The sequence below is a fragment of the Lutra lutra genome, chromosome 5 (assembly GCF_902655055.1).
Source record: "Lutra lutra chromosome 5, mLutLut1.2, whole genome shotgun sequence".
In the NCBI taxonomy this organism is placed as follows: domain Eukaryota; kingdom Metazoa; phylum Chordata; class Mammalia; order Carnivora; family Mustelidae; genus Lutra; species Lutra lutra.
In genome coordinates, this window is record NC_062282.1 from 80426741 (window position 1) to 80447607 (window position 20867).

The 20867-nt window shown below is 40.0% G+C and overlaps 1 protein-coding gene across 10 annotated transcripts; it reads left to right on the forward strand.

The window, feature by feature from the left end:
* The first annotated feature begins 952 nt into the window (after nucleotides 1-952).
* RNF14 (ring finger protein 14) lies at nucleotides 953-20283 on the forward strand. 10 transcript variants are annotated; one of them, XM_047729021.1, is made up of 9 exons: nucleotides 953-1077; nucleotides 5389-5564; nucleotides 7783-7952; nucleotides 9001-9152; nucleotides 11880-12407; nucleotides 13076-13304; nucleotides 16003-16175; nucleotides 17177-17307; nucleotides 18863-20283. In XM_047729021.1, exons 3-9 carry the CDS (start codon nucleotides 7799-7801, stop codon nucleotides 18918-18920), a joined length of 1425 nt encoding a protein of 474 aa, XP_047584977.1. In that variant the 5' UTR covers nucleotides 953-1077; nucleotides 5389-5564; nucleotides 7783-7798; the 3' UTR covers nucleotides 18921-20283. The 10 variants fall into 10 exon arrangements, with proteins under 10 accessions (XP_047584977.1, XP_047584976.1, XP_047584975.1 ...); XM_047729020.1 differs by lacking the exon at nucleotides 953-1077 and adding an exon at nucleotides 2915-3048; XM_047729019.1 differs by lacking the exon at nucleotides 953-1077 and adding an exon at nucleotides 2977-3114.
* The last annotated feature ends 584 nt before the right edge of the window (nucleotides 20284-20867 follow it).

A 20867-nucleotide genomic window follows, 5' to 3' on the forward strand; every position in this document is an offset into this window, starting at 1 on the left:
TCTCTCTCTGCCTACTTGTGATCTCTCTCTGTCTGTCAAATAAATAAATAAAATCTTAAAAAAAAAAGGAGAGGGGGAAGTAGACTCCCTGCCGTATGGAGCCCAACATGGGGCTTGATTCCAGGACTCCAGGATCATGACCTGGGCTGAAGGCAGCCGGGCAGATGCTTAACACACTGAACCACCCAGGCACCCCTCCCCTTTAATTCTTAAGGCAAGAAGGATTTTGTTCTCTCTGTATTTCTGCTACAACAAACCCAATTCTTTTAGAGTCTACAGGAGAGTGTTGAACTTTGGAGGAGCAGGTCCTAATCCTGTATTTCCCCACCGTATGACATCGGTCAGATCACTTCACCCATTAGTGCCCCAATTTCCTTAACTATAAAATGGGGAAACAAAATTGCCTCCGTTCTGAGATCCTGGGTATTTAAATGCAATAATGCATGGAGTGCCTGGGTGGCTCAGTCAGTTGAGCATCTGACTCTTGGTTTCACCTCAGGTCATGATCTCAAGGTTGTGAGTTCGAGCATGGGCCCATGTTGGGCTCTGCTCTCAGTGGGGAGACTGCTTGAAGATTCTCTCCATCTGCCCCTCCCCCACTCACACGTTCGCGTCCGCGCTTTCTCTCTCAAATAAAGAAATAAATCTTAAAAAAAAAAAAACCCTAAAGGAAGTAAATAAATGAGATAATGCATGATAATGCTTAGCACAGTGGAAGGCTGGGCACACGGAGAAAGCTCAATCTAAAAAACTCTACGGGCACATAAAACTAAAGACACAAAAGTCTCTTATTTTTATGGAGTCTAAAACCAAAATTGATTGGAAAACTCTCTTTATCCATTCCTGACCTCAACACTGGACTCTAAATATTTAGTCCACATTATTAACACTGCTTTGACATTCTCTTTTCTAGTCCCTCCATCCTGTGACCTCTGGCATGATGTCATGATATGATGTCATAATTCACTTCCTGCTCCCATTTGTGAGAATTTCCCAAGCTGGTTCTTAGGCTCCCTCACTTCTTGCATCTGGGAGGTTGCTGGCAGGATTCATGGTCTCACCTGTGAACACTCAGAGGTAGGTTTGCCATATATTTTGCTCTTGGTTTTACTTCCTTGGCCTAACATGAATAATGATATTAGTGAATGGCTTCAGAGACTCTTCCTCCATCTTTGTGTCTTTAAGGAGTATGTTTCTGGTTTGGGTATGATCTGTGACAGTATAGAAAATCAGGAGTGATTATTTACATCTCAAAAGTTTTCCCTCTGTGGAAGTCAGGTAAGCACCTTCAATGCCCTGATTCACCCACTTGGTTTTCTTCTCTCCTGGGTGCAGGACGAGCTACATAATTTGTGGAACCCAGTGCAAAATGAAAATGGAGAGCTTCCTGTTGGAAAATTAAGAATTTCAAGATGGCTATAGGAGAGCATTAGAACAAGAGCAGTTTTCAGCTCTCTTGGGTATACACCTAGGAGTAGAATTGCTGTGTCTTACTGCAACTCTATGTTTAACCTTTTGAGGAACTGTCAAACTGTGTTCCAGAGCAGCTACACCATTTTATGTTCCCAGAAATGTATGAGTGTTCCAATTTCTCCCAGTCTCATCAATACTTATTATCTGTCTTTTTATTATAGCCATCCTAGTGAGGGTGGTTTCTCCTTGTGGTTTTTTTTTTTTTTAAGATTTTATTTATTTATTTGACAGAGAGAGATCACAAGTAGGCAGAGAAGCAGGCAGAGAGAGAGAGAGGGAAGCAGGTCCCTGCTGAGCAGAGAGCCCGATGCGGGACTCGATCCCAGGACCCTGAGATCATGACCTGAGCCGAAGGCAGTGGCTTAACCCACTGAGCCACCCAGGCGCCCCTCTCCTTGTGGTTTTGATGTGCTTTTCCCTGATGGCTAATGATGTTGAGTGTCTTTTCATGTGCTTCTGGACCATTTGTATATCTTCTTTGGAGAAATGTCTATTCAGAGCCTTTGCCCATGCTGCAACATGGCTAAAACTTAAAAACATTTAAAGTTGGGTTTTTTTTTTTTTTGTCTTTTTTATTGTTGAATTACAGGAGTTCTTTATATATCCTGAATATTAGATAAATGATTTGCAAATATTCCTATTCTGTAGGTTGTCTTTTCACTTTCTTGATAGTGCATTTGAAGCACAAACGTTTTGAATTGTGTTGAGTTCAATTTATCTATTTCTTTTTATTTTGCTTGTGCTTTTGGTTTCTTATCTAAGAAACTGTTGCCTAATCCAAATTCATGAAGATTTACTCCCACATTTTCTTCTAAGAGTTTAACAGTTTTAGCTCTTACATTTAGGTCTTTGATCCATTTTGAGTTAATTTATACATACAATGTAGGGTAGAGGGCATGAAATTTTAACTCCCGCTCTGCCTCTCAATAATCATGTACCCTTTGGTAAGTTCCTGAACATCCCTACGTTTCAATTTCCTCATTAATAAAGTGGAAATAACAAATAGTACCTAAAATCTTAAGGTTACGGTGAAGATAAAGAGAAAATGTACATAAAGCACTTAGCAAAGTCCTTGAAGCATCTTAACCGCTCCACAAACGTGGTAGTTATTACTGTTATAATATGAACAATGGGTAAATGCTTTCATAGAGGAGGTACCATAAAGATGGGCAGCATCTCTGGATTGTTACCGGAGTGTCTGTTTTGGATAGACCACTCACTGCCTTTCGTTCACCTCTTGGGACTGGCAAAAATTTTAATTCCCCGGCCCATTCCAGAACTACGGCAAGGAGCCCCCGGGGCACAAAATCTGCATATATGTCAACTTGTCCAGAAGCACACTTAATTTCCAGGCGGGGGTGCGGAGGTGTTGACACAGATCGCGCCGGCAGCGCCGCCTTTAGCCTTCAGGGGGCGGCCGAGGGCGCGGGGCGGTCATGGCGGCTGCGCAAAGCCCTCCCTTCGCCAGGCCGCCCCAGCCGGATCCGCCCGGCTCAGCTGACAGCTCCAAACACGGAAGAGGCGGTGCCGAGCGCTGGTTGAGCCGGGCGTCTGTAGGCCGGCGCGGCGGTGGTGGTGAGGAGACCAGGGCTAGGGCGGAGGGCGGAACTTTCGGGCCCGGAACAGCGGGGTGGCCGGAAGGTACGGTGTGGACCGCGCTCCCGGCGCGTGAGGCCGAGAAGAGCGGCCGGGCGGGGACTGCACAGTGGGCCCGAGCCCCCGAAATCCCGGACGGGGCGTCCCCAGCCGGGGCCGGCTGACATCCCACCCATCCCCGGGCGCTCCGAGGAGGTAGGGGAAGGTCCAGGCCTTGCTGGTTGGGGACACCTGCGGCCGACTCCCACCTCCCACGTTCGTACAGCGCCCTCTGTGTCCAAGGGCTAGGGCCGGTGGCGAGGCTGGGGCTTGCTCCCTGGTTGTAGGTGAGCCGCACAGACAACGACTCAGCACGCCTGGTGGTGCCTTGGCGGCGTGCTGATTCCGGAGCCAGGGCTGACCCCAGCTCTGCAGTTTGCACGGTGTGGCCTGGGAGAATGAGTAGGATTTTCCCAGGCCGAAGGGAAACCCGGCGGAGGAGGGCTTCCCTCCATGGTGTAGCGGCCTCCCGTTTGCCAAGGCTAATATTAAACTTGCTGTTCATCTATCATCTGATGGCGCTGGGGTTTATTCTAGTTCCTGGGTTCCAGATGAAGAAACAGAGTGGTCTGAACCCAGATTTAGTTATCTACTAGCGGTGTGACCTTGGGCCCTTAAGGGACTTAAACGGTCATTTTTCTCATTTGTGTAATGGAAGCAGTAAGAGAGGACTTGCTTCATGGAGTTGTGGGAATCTAACAGGAGGTAATGCATTTAAAGGGCTTAGCACAATGCCTGATAAACGCTTAAGAGCCCAGTAAGTGTTACTTTTCTTGGTGTTATTGTGAATCCTGCTACTAGTGGGATGTGACAGAGCGGTCACTCAACCTTAAGGTTCTGGTCCCCAGTTTCACCACACTGCATCTCACACCCGTTCAGTTACACTTTTTTCCCCAGTGCCAGACTCAGGGCACTACTAGATGGCGAGGACAACACACAGATGGAAAAGATCTGATATTTGCCCTTAAGGAGCTAATGCAGTCTGTTGATACAAGTTCAGAAACTACGATAGTGCCAAGGGTTGATGTGGTAATGTGGGAAAGTTATAGTAAAAAAAATGTTGGCTGGATCTTTAAAAACTTGACATGTAATTGGAACATTTTTACATAGAATAGGGGCTTTGGATGTGGCTCTTGAGAGCTGAGTGGATAAAATGAAACTGTGGGTCTGCCTTGTGAGTTAAGGGACTGGGACCAGGTGGCAGCTTTAGACGGTGGGGTCTGGTGGGATAGGTTATGAGGAGCTGTTTATGGGAGCCACTGTTTGGAGTAGAGCTTCTCAATCCTAGCTGCACTTAATCACCTGGAGAGGTTAGATAACTACTAATGCTGATTTAATTGCTGTAGAATATGGCCTGGGTATTGAAAGAACACAGTTCTCCAGGTGATTCTAATGGGCAGACAAGATGGAGAACACTAACCTAAAACCAGAATCATTATAAATTCATCTTTCACCTTATTTATAAATGTTCAAACAGAACCGTAATTATGTTATCACCACGCACTATGTCTGGTAAAATTGTTTAAGATTAAATGAGATAATGTGAAAGGACCTAATACAACATACAGAAGGTGCTCAGTAAATGTAAATTGATTCTGAATTTCATTCTTATTTGGGAGTCACATCTGAGAATCTGGTTTAAAAATTACTGCTTCATATAATATTTTTGCACATAACTTCATGGTGTTCTTAGGTTTCTCTGTAACCACCCTCTCCTTCCCCCTTACTCCTAGTTAAGAAGTCTGGCTCTAAAACTTCCAGAATTGAACTTAAAAGTGTGTATGTGTGCATGCATGTGCACACTTTTGTTGTTTTGTTTTAAATATCTTGCTGTCATGGTTAAATTGATCTAATGTTAAATTGATCTCCCTAGCAGGAGTAATTCATTAGTAGGTGAGAGGAAAAACTGGAGGGGGATAGAAATGAAGAAAGAGGAGAAGCTGAAGAGGAAAGAAGAAACAAAAACAAAAACAAACCCAAGAAGATGTTTAGATGCTTTTTATGGGACTTAGTGCGCTCATATCACAGATGACCTTGGTATTCCACCTTGACTCCTCCCAGGCTGAAGGCAGTCAGATAAGGCTTGTCTCCTCGCTGGGGACGTGCAAATACCCCTTTAACCACATGGCTCAGTTAGGCTTTCCTAGAGAAAGTAATATGCAGCTGTAGATTGGCATCGACTATGTTAGGATGTGTTTGACTTAAATGGTAATAACAGAAATTCAGAATTTAAATTTGGAGAGTGTCTTAACACCATCTTTTTTTTTTTTTTTTCTGCAGATGGCAGGATTTCTATAGTATATCTAGTATGAGTTCCAGATCTTGGCCTTTTATCCAACTTCAACAGTCTCATCTCCACCTTCTGGAGGATAAATGGGATTTGCATAAATTCCAAATTCTGAACTGAAAAACAGACTGCATTGTTAATATCCTTTTCTTCTGGTTGTTATCAACAGGTACCAACTCACCTCAACTGGAACATGTCACTGTATTCTGTTTGGGGTAGGGATGCTGCTTAAGCAGAACCGAGATCATCTTCTGGCAAAAAAATATTTTTTGAAAACAGTCATTTTAAATGAACTTGTTCAGGTTTTGTAGTGTTACTTTTTATAATATCCTAATTTTTTGGTTGTGTACATTTCAATTAAAAATTTTTTTTTAGTTGAGAGGGTGCATATTTGCAAATCCTGTTATAGTCCAACATTTTAATTGACGGAATGGTAATTTTTTATTGTTGCCTTAATAAAGTAATTTCCTTAGATTCTCATTACACATTTTTCCACATATACATTACCTGAAATTGTGCATCTTTCAGTTGATGCACTTAAAAAGCCTCGATTTTACATTGTAATTGTAGTATATTTTCATTCTTAGTTTTGCCTAAAACAATGGTGAATCTTATAATCGTTGTGACAGAGGGTTGTACTTGAAAAATTTAGTGTTCCTTTGCTGGCCTCTAAGTTATCTAACCTCTCCTATAGTATCTGTCTCTGTAACGTTCTTTAGAACAGGGTGTTCTCAACTGGGAGCAGTCCCTCTGCTGCAACCCTGGGGGGACACATTTGGCTATGCTGAGAGGGAGGCACGCTGTTGGCATCTAGTAGGTTGAAGCCAGGGATGTTGGTACATCCTGTAGGGCACAGGACAGCTTCCCATCACAAAGAATTACTTGTTCCAAAGCGTTAGTAGTACTGAGGTTGAGAAAACCTGCTGTAGAGATTTCTGTGCATTTAAAAAATTTATTGATTTTAGGGGCGCCTGGGTGGCTCAGTGGGTTAAGCCGCTGCCTTCGGCTCGGGTCATGATCTCGGAGTCCTGGGATCGAGCCCCGCATCGGGTTCTCTGCTCTCTCGGGGAGCCTGCTTCCTCCTCTCTCTCTGCCTGCCTCTCTGCCTGCTTGTGATCTCTCTGTCAAATTAAAAAAAAAAAAAAATTAAAAAAAAATTTATTGATTTTTAGGAAGTGTATCACATATACTTTAATCTTTCTGTGAGCAAGGCACTTTGCTTGTTTTGGGTGGCAAGTCAAAATAATTTGTGATTGGGGCGCCTGGGTGGCTCAGTGGGTTAAAGCCTCTGCCTTCGGCTCAGGTCATGATCCCAGGGTCCTGGGATCGAGCCCCGAGTCGGGCTCTCTGCTCCGCGGGGAGCCTGCTTCCTCCCCTCTCTCTCTCTGCCTGCCTCTCTACTTGTGATCTCTCTCTCTCTCTGTCAAATAAATAAAATCTTAAAAAAAAAATTGTGATTTGTTCTTTTTTTTTTAAGATTTATTTTAGAGAGAGAGAGAGAGCTTGAGCAGGAGGGGCAGAGGGTGAGGGAGGGAGAAACTCAAGCTGACTCCACGCTGACGTTGGACCTGATGCGGGGCTCAGTCCCACAATCCTGGGATCACCTCCTGACCCAAAACGAAGAATCAGAAGCTTAACCAACTGTGCCACCCAGGTGCCCTAATGATTTGTCCTTTTAAAAAAATTTTTTTTAATTCATGCTTTTTCCCCCCTAAATCAGTGATACCTATAACTGATGAAGTCGGCAATTAGAAGCACCACAACTGGGGCGCCTGGGTGCTTCAGTGGGTTAAGCCTCTGCCTTCGTCTCAGGTCATGATCCCAGGGTCCTGGTATCGAGCTCCACATCAGGCTCTCTGCTCAGCAGGGAGCCTGCTTCTCCCTTTCTATCTGCCTGCCTCTCTGCCTACTGTGATTTCCCTCTCTGTCAAATAAATAAATAAATCTTTAAAAAAAAAAAAAAAGCACCACAACCATCGTTTTTGAAAAAGCTGTTACTATTGAGGCATCTGGTGGCTCAATCGTTAAGCGGCTACCCTCAGCTCTGGTCATGATACCAGGGTCCTGGGATCCAGCCCCGCATTGGGCTACCTGCTCAGCAGGGAGCCTGCTTCTCCCTCTCCCACTCCCCCTGCTTGTGTTCCCTCTCTCTCTGTGTCTCTCTCTGTCAAATAAATAAATAAAATCTCAGAAAAAATATATACTGTTTAAAAAAGAAAAGCTGTTACTGCAAAGTTACTAGGATATTAGATTCTCTTATCATTTCTAGTTGAGCAGAAAAGTGAGAATATTGATTCTTTGCAGTTGTTTGTGAGGAACTTTTTTTTTCTTTGGTGCCAAACTCTGTGCCTTTTCTATTCTTAACTAATTGGAATAATTGTCTTCAGCTTCTCAGAAAATTAAATGTCGTCAGAAGATCGAGAAGCTCAGGAGGATGAATTGCTGGCCCTGGCGAGTATTTATGATGGAGATGAATTTAGAAAAGCAGAGTCTGTCCAAGGTGGAGAAACCAGGATCTATTTGGACTTGCCACAAAATTTCAAGATATTTGTGAGCGGTTAGTTAATAATATTCTCTTAAACAGATTTTTCTAAATAAAGGTTATTCTCAATTTCTTAGTGTACCCTAAATTATTTGCCATCTTGTGTTTATAGTCATTAGTAGTAAATGATTGTATTACAGATTGAACGTTTGTTTCTCTTTTAATTGGAAATTGGACAGAGGGTAAATAGTTCTCAATTTGATTCGCCTTTTGACCACTGAATTGGGATATTATCCTACATATTTCGTGTGTTCTAATCTCCTAGCTAGCAGTTTATCAGCTATGAGTCATTGGCTGTTAAATAGGGATAATAAAAGAGAAAATGACATAATGTATGTGAAAATGCGTGGAAAGCTTTAAAGTACCGTGGTGGTTGTTAATATTATTTGGTTTCCAGAATCATTTCAACTACCATAAACCTGTGACATATGCTGTTACTCTGTGACCTTTTGCTTCAGAAAAAAAAACAAAAAAACTGCTGCTTTTGATAGAAACGTTCACAGAAGACTTTGGTGCACACTTTCTCAAAAAGTTTCTACTATAAAGGCATTGAGTAAAGAAAGTAAGTGTGATAATTTAAAATGAAACTTTGATTGTGAGAGTGTTGTGTGCTGTATCTTGCCCTTGAGCCTGAGATCATTGTATTGGCACAAATTCTCCCAGCTATGATTCATGGATAGTTGGCACGTGCTGCTTTAAGTAGGTCATGGCTCTTAATAGAAATAAACATCCTTTTCTCTAGATGGTGTCTGTAATCATCTACTGTAAAACAACAACAAAAGAAAACATTGTATATTACTTGCTTTCAGTTAGTGTTAGGAATTTGTACTCAAAAGTGTATGAGATAATAAGTTATGTGCCTTCATTAGAAATTTCATGGTGCTTACTAGACTTCTCAAGAGCTTACAAGATTTTTTTTTTAAGGTGGTGGCTACGATAGAAAATGCTTTGGGGGAGGGTCTTTAACCCCTCAACTAAAGCATTAGTCTTGAGCACCGCTCAACAGTGATGGACACTCAAGTGTTGACCAACTGATTCTTTCTAATCTTTGTTTTTGGTTCAGGCAATTCAAATGAGTGTCTCCAGAATGGTGGCTTTGAATACACCATTTGCTTTCTGCCTCCACTTGTGCTGAACTTTGAACTGCCACCAGATTATCCATCCTCCTCCCCACCTTCATTCACACTTAGTGGCAAATGGCTGTCACCAACTCAGGTTAGACCCGAAACTTAATTTCTCCTATCCATTTTTAGAAACTTAAAAAACCATCTTTAATTGAAGACTACCTTGATGATCTTGATTCAGTGCATGAAGAACAAATGGCCTTGATTTTGTAATTTTTTTCCCCTTGGCTTCTTGAATCCTAATGTTAATGAATTGAAAATGTTGGGTATTTTAGCAAGGAATGGCAATGATTAGGATGACTAATCATTTTGAATTGCAGTAAGAATAATTTTTAATCAAGTATATATATATTTTTCTGATCTTGCTATTTACCCATTTAATCTGCATTGTAATAGAGACAATAAGGTCCTCCTCGTTTTCCTTAGATGTTGGTATTACTTTTTTTTCTTAGTTTCTTATCTAGTCCTTAAATAAAAGATTTAACTGTAATTAGGAGGACTAAAATTGAGCTGATGTACTTAGAATAAACACATTTCCTAAGTAAACATAGTAAGTGCTTTTATTTTTAGAGATCTGTGTAGTAATAACAAATAATTGTTGACTGGTCTGCCATGGATATAAATGCACACAAATAGAAATGTGTATGATTCTTACATCTCCTCTCTCATGAACCTCATATTGTGAAATCTTCATTTCCTCCTGCTTACATATCCTTTTCTAGTAACAACCTTGGCACTTGATTGAGATGTAAATATGACTTGAAGCTAATATAAAGTACTCTGGATAGATAATGGATCAATAGCAGCTACTTTTCTAGAAGTCGTGATGAAGATTGATAGGCTGATGTATATTGAGACAAAAGCTGTCAGAATTACTTGACCTCAAGGAACAGCTTGTCAGTTTCTCCCTTTTGATCCATGGAGTTTTCATTCCACCCCACGGACCAGTCTAATCTTTCAGATGAGAATGCTTTTGTAAAATTGAGCTTATGATTTAAAAGCAATTTTAAAAAAGGGTAATACATTTCGAATAAAAAAGGGATATTACCTAACGTCCTGATATCTGTGCCAGAGGCAATATATGCAAGACAGTGGATAATTTGCCCAAGAATATCAAGGCTGTTTGACATTTAGATCACAGAGAGTTGACTGAATTCTTTAGATACCGATAATCTCATTCCTCCAGAAAGCTCAGGATACTTCATATCCATGCATGTGTGCACATGTGTACACACAGGTAGGAAACAAGGACGGATTCAGTGAGTGTGTGGTTGCAGTTTCAGATTTCAGCCAAGTAGCATCTACTTTTTCTGCTGACTTTTGGGAGTGTGGGGAGAGGAGAGTTGTTCATTATTTAATGTGTTACAGCTGAAATTACAACAGGATTCTCTATCAAATAAATTCTTGTGCATATGATTGATGTTTTAATTAGCCTCATATCCCTTATTGGTTCAATTCTTGTTGTTTGCTGGGCCCTGATTCCTTGTGATTGTGAATCTCACCTGTTGATAGAGAATTTGACACATGGTCCTGGCTTTCCCTGGATTGATTGGTACAGAGAAGGGAAGTGAGTTTAGCCTCATAGTATTTTCCATTATACTTCTCCCACTATATATACAAAAACACAGTCTCTCTTACTCTTTTCGTCTCTCAGTTCCCCCCACCTCACATTTATGTGCATCCCAGCTGCCTCTTTTGAGAAGGGGCTGGAAAAGAAAAGAGGATGAAGGAGAATGTCTCTTCATTGGAGTTGGTGGCTCAAATAGCACTCAGAGCTCCCCTTTTAGTATTTATTACATTTTACACATTTCAGCAGGTTTCTCAGAAGTATGATTGATCTTAGAAGCATATTCATGTAAATGTGAAAAAGCATTTTGCATGGTATTTAACATAATAAGTTCTCAAGTTCAGGAAGTGTTTATGTTTGTGCCTATGGAGGGTTTAGTGAATGGCATCACATAGAACAAGGAATAGAAAATGTGGTCCTTTCTCACTTGTTATTTAAATTTACACAATTTGTCTGCATCTGGAAGGCTTATTTTTTGTGTTTGGCTAAAAAGAAAAGCTGCTTATAATTCCTGAGCTCTACTTACTAATATTCTACATTTCTAATGGAAAATCCTCTTACATTTCGCTTTCAGATTGAACAAACCACCTTTAAAGAGGAAAAGTCAAAGTAGTTTAAACTTTGGTTGCTTAGCTTAGGAAGTGTGAAACCACGTTGAGGGCTTATAATCATGTCCAGGTTCCATATCAGTCTGTCTCCCTCCATTAATCAGGATCTCATGTAAGCCCAGATTGCTTAGTTAAAACCGGCTTATAAACCTAACGAGGCTTCTGAGGTTGGATTCTGTTAGTGATTCTTTCCCATGAGTTGACTTTTTGATGGGACTGAAAAAGTTAGAATTAATAACTTGGATGATATTTTTACACTGCTCTCCTTCTAACCATTATGCAGGGTACCTACAGGACAAGGACCCCAGAGGAATAGAAGTAGTGCATTTTAGAGTTCCATCTCGTTCTCCTACATGAGATATATAGCAATACTAAAACAACAAATACAGACAAGATCCTCCATTTCAGTGGCTCATACGTAAACCTGTAGTCTTGCCATTTCTCTTGTTTTCAGCTTCTTTTAGCTTCTGACTATGTGTTCTGCTGTGACTCATGTTGTTGAATAGTGTAAGTGCTCCACTAAGATTGTGTTAGGAATTGTAAGGGTTTAACTCAGAAGTTAAAAAGATTTCAAGAGAAATGAGGAGTTGACAGTATCCTCATCTTCCCACACTCACCAGCACCCTCCTGTGCTCTCTCCTAGCTCTCTGCTCTCTGCAAGCACTTAGACAACCTGTGGGAAGAACACCGTGGCAGCGTGGTTCTGTTTGCTTGGATGCAGTTTCTTAAGGAAGAGACGCTAGCATACCTGAATATTGTCTCTCCTTTTGAGCTCAAGATGGGTTCTCAGAAAAAGGTGCAGAGAAGGACGGCTCAGGCCTCTCCCAGCACGGAGCTAGAGTTTGGAGGAGCTGCTGGATCAGATGCAGAGCAAGAGGAGGCTGTGGATGAGAGAGCCGTGCAGGATGTGGAATCTTTGTCGAGTCTCATCCAGGAAATCTTGGACTTTGATCAAGCTCAGCAGATAAAATGCTTTAACAGTAAATTGTTCCTGTGCAATATCTGTTTCTGTGAGAAGCTGGGGAGTGAATGCATGTACTTCTTGGAATGTAGGCATGTGTACTGCAAAGCCTGTCTAAAGGACTACTTTGAAATCCAGATCAGAGATGGCCAAGTTCAGTGCCTCAACTGCCCAGAACCCAAGTGCCCTTCCGTGGCCACTCCTGGTCAGGTAATCCTCTACTCTGCTGAGAGTTGCCTCCTGATTCTCTTTCACCAAGGGGGGCATCTTCTCAGGAACTTCCTTGATGGGGCTCCTCTGGGCAGGCTGAGGCCTTGGTGCCAGGTGCAAGTTGTTTCAATGTATCCGTCAAGAATGCCTTGATCTTCCTCAACTTACTCAGCTGTTGAAGTGAATGTTAGATGCTTCCTCTGCTGGCCTGGGCTAGTTCTTGGCAATTCTTGGCAGGGATGAGTGTCAGAAAAGTAATTATAAAGCATTTTGGTGATTTACTTTATCTGCTGGGATCCCATCAACCTTGCATAATCACTAGCCTCCCTCTGTGTGAGGTTGAGATCCGAAGGGCACATTCCTTGGCATGGTTAACAGAATCAGGGACAGCATCCTTGCTTTGACCTTTTTTTTTTTTTTTAAATCAACTTTATTAACCCATAAATGTACCCATTTAAAGTGTACAGTTTACTTAGCTTTGACACATGTATAAACCCATGTAGCCCGCATCTCAGTCAGGGTATAGACTTGACCACATTCGGTTTGATTTTGAAGTAAGAGAGTTTGAGTTTGTGTGCGTCTAGTTAGCACCAGCATTTTAAGGATCGCCTCAGAATCAGAACTGGTTGGGAAATCCTCACATGTATGTACTTTCTGTTTCCCTTCAGGTCAAAGAGCTAGTGGACACAGAGTTATTTGCCCGTTACGACCGTCTTCTCCTCCAGTCCACCTTGGACCTGATGGCGGATGTAGTGTACTGCCCCCGCCCGTGCTGCCAGCTGCCTGTGATGCAGGAGCCTGGCTGCACCATGGGCATCTGCTCCAGTTGCAATTTTGCCTTCTGTACCTTGTGCAGATTGACTTACCACGGGGTCTCTCCATGTAAGGTGACTGCAGGTGAGTTGTAACTGTGTGAACGCGATACTCCTGTCCTCTGCACGCACGTACACGTGCACACACACACACATACCCCACCCCAAGAAAAAGCTTAAACACTTACACACACACACACTGCCCCAAGAAAAAGCTTAAACACTTGAATCATGCGATTTGGAAGTGCTTGTCTAACAGATACTTTTTTGTTTCAGTTACTATCCTAGGCTCTGGAGATACAGGAGTGACCAAATACCCTCATGGAACTTAAATTTTAATGGCGGAGATAGGCAAACAAAATAACAAGATTAGATGGTCATAAGAGCTATGGAGGAAAAAAAAAATGGGGACAGGATATGAAATGTTGTGATGGGGAAGTGGCTTAGGATTTTACTTAGGGAAGTAAAGGGGGAAGACCTCAGTGGTAAAGTGGTTTCAATAAAGACGTGGAGGAACTAAGGAAACAAGCCATGGAGATAGCTTGGGGGAGGGGGCGACATGACAAAGAAGGAATGGCAAGGTAATTTCTATCTAGGAACCTGGGATAATGCTGCTCTTACTTTGCCAGTGCAGACCATCTTAGCTGTCACTCTTGTTTCCAAGGCACGTATGTCTGATTAGTCATCAAGTTCTTTATCATTGGGTCGAGGAAAGCCTCAGAATCTTCCTTCACCCTCAGGGCTTCAGAAAACCACCATTTATTGAAGCAGGCAAGGAGGTGAAATCTGTTCGTAACTCTGATCTAAATAAGGATTGAGAAATCAGGCCTCTGACCTCAGTTTTACTGGACTTTGATAGCTTAGTCTTCTTACACTAACGGGGTAATGATAATAGCTATTTCATAGGGTTGTTTTAAGGTTCAAATAAACTATCTAGTGCTTACTCAGAGCTCATATCCTTGTTACACTGATTTGTGACAAGAGAAATAAAGAAATGGAGAGACAGGGCTAGAAAGTTGCAGCGATTTCACAGTAATTTTATGTGTGAACTAATAAAAATTAAAGCTTATGTTTCTTGTCTTTATATAATTTTTCTAATAATTCATTTGATTGTATTTTGCAGAAGTTTTGGTCTTTGACAGAGTGGTGGGGGAAAAACTGGTCCTTCACCATGGATAGTTTGAGAACAAAGGGTTTATCTATGGAAAATGCAAAATAGTAACCATTAATGCCATTATTACGATGGTTGCTAATTGTTCCCATTAGCAGAGTGTTATTACCTCCAACAAAGTGACCCTAAGAGGAGAACAACTAGATTATTCCAGTTGCCTAGAGCAGAGTTTTGTAGTGTGGGTATGGTCAAATGGGGTGGAGAATTCACCAGAGTAAAATAGAAGTTTTTGCTTTAGACTTCTATAACCTTACCCTTGAGAAGCTGAAGTACGTCTCACGTGTTTCATAGCGTTTATGGAAGAAATCAAAGAAGCTTGAGGGCTTCAGCAAGATTCAGACTTGCTTTCTATATCTATATCTGTACATATATATATATATATATGTATATGTATATGTATACACATATATATATATATACATACATATTAGATACTATATAAAGTATATGAAATACTAACAATTATTTTGAGAACGCTAGAGCAGTAATCTTTGCCCTTAAGAAATCTGGAGACACAGGGCGCCTGGGTGGCTCAGTGGGTTAAGAAATCTGGAGACACAAACATGCTTTGAATTTTTAGAGCGATAAAAATGACAGGATAAAAAGGTACATGTCTGCTCCATCTAAGTAGAGATGATGGAACCATGGGAGTGTACCGTGCAAAATCATCCGCAGAAGATCCACAGCGTAAAAAGGGAGTCAGACATCTAAGTAATACAAGGAGAGTAAACTAATAAAATAACTAGGACAGTGTTGAGAGAGGTCTTCAATTAATGGTGTTGAAAAATTAAGTTGACAGAATGTGAACAAAAGCCTCTGTCCACAAGTAAAGCCCTTGAGAATGGCTGCCCATTCCGTCTGAGTTAAGCGGTGGAACAGTGCCATGAGATTGAAGAATATCAGGGGAAAGGTTGACAGGAGGAACTTGGCAGTACCTGTGGGTGGCAAATTTTAGTCACTGACTTTTTTTTTTTTTTTTTTTTTTTTTAATCTACAGAACTGAACAGTCTTTGCTCTTGAGCCAAAGATGCTTTTGTTTATTTGGTAGGGCTTGTTATTGTCATATGATGGATGATGCTGACTTTGTGGAGAATCAGTGTCTCTTTCCACCTTTGTGTCTTTTAGCTAAGTCAGTTTTAAACTGTGTGCTACTAGTTGCACAAACGTGCCAATATTAATAAGTCAGAACCAACAAAAAAGATGACCTCTTATTCTGATACCTTGCCCAAGTCCAACTTCTCTAGCTGGAGCATTCTTTTATGTTCTTTGTCATTTGTACATGTGTCATTTTTACCTACTTACAACCTAAATATCCCTTCTGGATTCTGTAATGAGTGTTTTAATTGAGTTGTATCCATCTCATAAGTTTTTAATAACTAAATATTATGCCATTAAGTGGCTCTTTCCCATGTGGTTATTCCTTCGGACATTTAATTTGTTTGCCTTTGTTATATGCATCTCCATGCATGTAACTGTACTTTGGATTATTTCCTCATGATTAAAGTTCCAGTAATAGCATTACTGAATAATCAAGGGTTATGACCATTTTTTAATGGTTTTTAGTCAGCTTTGCATAGTTGTATAAAAGTTAATTTTCCATTTCACTTTCCAGAGAAATTAATGGACTTGCGAAATGAGTACCTGCAAGCAGATGAGGCCAATAAAAGATTTTTGGAACAGAGGTATGGTAAGAGGGTGATTCAGAAGGCACTGGAAGAGATGGAAAGTAAGGAATGGCTAGAAAAGAACTCAAAGAGCTGCCCATGCTGTGGGACTCCCATAGAGGTAAAGCTTTGGGCCTGACTTGGCAGACACACTTAACGAGCTTGTTAAGTGTGATTGCCTTAAGAAGCCTATTAATTTTATGACTAAGAAAACCCATTTATTAAACCTACTTACTTGTACAATGCAAATTCACTACCAAATATTGTTATTGATCTTAAATGCAGGTAGACTTACCTTTTTAAAATGCTTTCATAGAGTGAAAATTGTTCTCACATTGTATCCATAACAAAATTGAGTGGGTTATGAGGAAGGCCTAGTAGAGCTACAATTAACTATTAATTCATTTACATAATTTAAAAAAAAATTAAGCCTGACTTCTTAGAACTGTTCATCCTGGAATTTAACACACCTGCTTAAGAAGTATAAATTTAGGAAATGCGAACATTTTCCTATTAATCTGAGCCAAAATAGACATTTTAAATCTATTGATTCTTGACAAAATCGTAATATGTTTGAAAGTCGGAATTTATCTTTGGTTTTGATTTTCCTATTCTAGTCTGTTGTATCTGAACTGGACCTGATGGTGATTCCCCATTTACTCTATTAAGGAAACTGGCATTTAACTACATCAGACATGTTTCAACCCCATGTTACAGTGGAGTACTTGATACTAAGTGTTTACCTAGATTTGTGTAAAAAGTTTAAAGTCACACATACTAAATCCAAATATTTTAATAGTAGTTTACACGTTCAGCTTATAATATACATGTTTGGTTTGTGTCTACTGTTTATCAGAAAAGATTTGGGGGAAATATCTAGTTGTAATTTGCTAAATATTTATAAATATGTAATAGCTAAATATGCTAAATATTTTCTGTATTTTACTTGTAAAGCAACAGAGAAAGGCATTTAATAGTTACAGTGTCTTCCTGTATAGCTCAACCCTGCATGGGGATAAAGGAGATGACTTAGAGAAAGTATGTACTCAGTCTTGTTGGCATGTGCTTTTCTCTTTTGCTTTTATAGCCTTGATACTATTCTCTTTCTGTCTTTTCCACCAGAAACTAGATGGATGTAACAAGATGACATGTACTGGCTGTATGCAGTATTTCTGCTGGATTTGCATGGGTTCTCTCTCTAGAGCAAACCCTTATAAACATTTCACCGATCCTGCTTCCCCATGTTTTAACCGGTATGTATACACCATCTCCTGCTCTCAGCAGCAGTTTTTGGTACTTCATTTGTAGGCCACTTTGCTTAAAGAGTTCTCTTACATATTTTCTCACATATATAGTCTTTTACATTTTCTTGAAAGTGAATTTATGACCAAAAATACGCTGTCCGGAAATTTTCTTTTTTATCCTCCTCAAGTTTTTATAGTGAAAATTTTCAAACATACAGAAGAGGTGAAAGTTGAAAGAGTATGATTAGTAGGATACTGTCTAGCAAAATGAACAAGTGATAATATTTTGCCATATTTGTTTTCTAATACATGATCCTAAGTTGGAGATAGGGTGCTTTCTCTCTAAATACTTCCACATTGTCTCCTAAGATAAGAATAATTCTTCTGTACAACAATACTTACATTTAACAACAATGGCATACTATCATTTAATAAACATGTTTTAAAACTTCTTAGTTATCCCTAAAAAAATCTTTTGAAGCTGTTTTACTGAACCAGGATATAATCAAGTTCAAACATTTTACTTGGTTCTATCTCTTCAGTCTCTTAATATAGAAGAGTTTTGCCTGCCTTTTTTTTGTATGTGTTGAGGGGAATGTTGACATTTGAGAGAGTCCAGACCACTTGTCCTGTGGAGAACATCTTACTTTCTAGAGTTTTGCCTGTCGCTGTTGTCTTTTAGTTTCTCTGTCCTATTTCCTGTAAATTGGAAGTCAGATCTGCACTGAGTTTGAATAGATTTCGAGTAACATTTTTGATAAGACTACTTCCTGAGGGATGATGTGTACTTCATATCAAATCACATTAGGTCCATAATGTCAGGCTGTCCTGCATTATTAGTATGCTGCTCATTATTAGTATTGTTGGCTCCATTGTAAATATAAGTTTTCTGTTGTCAATAAGTAATCTCTGGGGTGATTTCTTGGCACAGTGTGAATATCCTGTTTTTCAGAGGCTCTGATTTCAGCATCTGTTGATGACCTTTGTGAAGAGGCATCTCTCTACTATCTACAGTCATTGGTGTTACTAAATTATAAGAGAAGTTGAAGAAACAAGCTCTGTCCATGAACCATTGTAAATCTAGTGTTGAAAATTGCATACATTTTAGGTAGCATAGGGAAGGAAAATAAGTTGGCAGCCATAAAACATTATACCAGTGGAGCGTTCAAAGACAATGAAGCAGAGAGTAGAATGATTCACATGTAATAGAATTATGGTGGTTTGGAAGAGTCCCCCTTCTAGATTGCCTGACTTCCCCAATCCTGGCTTAATTCCATTTATTGTGTACATTGAGTATCAGTTTTTTGATTCCCATTTCCAATTATTGTTAATCCTTGGCGCTAGAGAGTTGGTCTGGATCTGAAAAGGGCTATTCCTGTAAGCTTCAAGACAGCTTGTTCAGAGGGAGGCGTATTTCAGCCTTCCCTAGTGTAGTGATTAAAGGAAGGAAAAGATACACAAAGATGTTTTCAGAAGAGTACAGAAAGTAATTTTGAGAGAAGGAAAGAGATGATAATGAGTTTTTCCCATGTACCTACAAATATGCCTTATTTTATGGTTCCAGGTTGTTCCATGCTGTGGATGTTAATGGAGATATTTGGGAAGATGAGATTGAAGACTAGTTAACTCCTACCCAAGATAAGGAAGTGGAATGGTTTGCCCTAATCTTTTGTTGAGTACACAAAATAACTTTGCAGGATATTTAGGGTACCGTTAATTCACTCTTCCTTTATAGAAGATGTGGAAGAACAAGGTTTCTATTTTCGTGTGGTACTACTGACTAAGGCACATTCTTATGTTTTTCAGTGTAACATAAAGAAAATTATAAGCCAAAGGTTCAGAAAATGAAAACTAGAGAATATTAAATACTACAGTGTGCCCGAAGCTCTGAATAGTTAAAAAGTAAATATTTATTTTCATCCCCAAGCTTTAGGTGAGGAGAGGAGTAAAGGGTTAAACTTATAGACCTTTTTATCTGAAAGCATCCCTCTGAGGCATTATGTGGGAGTCCCCTCAGTACTATGCCTCAGAACTGGGGTGGGTAGAAAGAAGCCTTATTAAAATTGTACTGAGAGCCTGATCTTATTAAGTCCGTGTTACATTCCTTTGAACCTACGTTTCTGCCAAGTTAGTTTTCTTTGGAGGAAGCCCTTTACTCTGTAACGGATTGGATGGCTCAGCATCATTTTGATCTACTGCTTCTCAGAATAGAAATTTATAGATAATTTTAAAAATATTTTTTATGCCACAAACACTGTGGGTCGCCTGGTATTTATTAGTGGTGTGCAGTCTACTGGTTTTGAGCCAAGTCTAGAATTTAATGATCCTGGCCCAGAAGAATGTCAGTCCCATTCAACTCTTCTGGACCATAGAACCCAGATTCAAAATGACTTGTCTTTGCTACCTTTTGTTTATCTTTCTCTTCCTTCACTCTGACCCTACCTTCCATCAGTAAGGACGATTTTAATATTAACTCCAGCATCTCATATTTTTATTTCTGCTGGTGTAAGAGAAAGCCTAATATATTCCCAAGCTGAACAAGCTGTACTTTCCTTAATTACCTCCATTTTGAACTCCATACTATTGTAGTTCCAGTCCTCATTTTCTGGATTCTTTTTAAAGGTCTTCTCTAATGAGCTACGGAAATTTGGCTTCCTATCCTTTTTTGTAACAACACTGTTTGGGGCGATAATTTTAATTCCTAGATCCCTGTTTCTGGGTTCTGATGGCTTTTTGAAAAATTGTCTTTCCTTATGGTTTGGTGAATGGCTTGGAAGCAAAATAAGATTTTTTTTGAAAAAGAGGACAGAGGGATCCAGCTGCAGCTGTGAACATGTTCTTTTTCCCCAAATTGTCATTGAAAACTGGGGAGTCACTTTCAGCCATTTGTGTGTGTGTATATCCAGAGTCAGCAAGGACTGTTTCTGGATTGTCAATGAGGCTGCTTAATCTTAAAATAAAAGTAATTTAAAAATTGTCTTATAATTAGAGCAGAGTTCCTGCTATTCTGTCTCCAAGGCAACTGATCACATTAAAAAAAAAAACTGTATGGCATGTAACACATGTTCTTAAAGTGAGCAGAAAAAAGTCATGGAATAGCACCTCCTCTCTTAACCAGACTCGTGACTGAACTTAGGTTTTAGTGCCCATATTTTGTTTGAACCATATGGTTCATGAGCTTTCATTTTGCACATTTTATATAAGAACTAAAGTTAAAGAATAGAAATGGAAATTAAAATAATTATACAGTATACACCTAAGAAGAGTGGCTTCATGATTGAATAGGAATTCAGGGGAGGTTTTTTTAGTAGGAGCCACTCAGAAGCTCCTCAGTTCACAGACTGGTCAGTATTTGCTAGAGGTTATTTTATTTTAGGCTTTTGCACATTGTGTTGATGATATAGTGGAAGTAGGACAGGAAGCTTCATCGTGAAGTTTTGCGAAAGAAATGGGAGGTTCCTCTTTCTTCATGATTTTAAAAAACACAGCAAGTGGTCAGTCTCAGACTTGTTTGTTCATCTGAATGTTTCATCCTTTTTTCCTTAGATACAAACCCGGCAATTTTAACA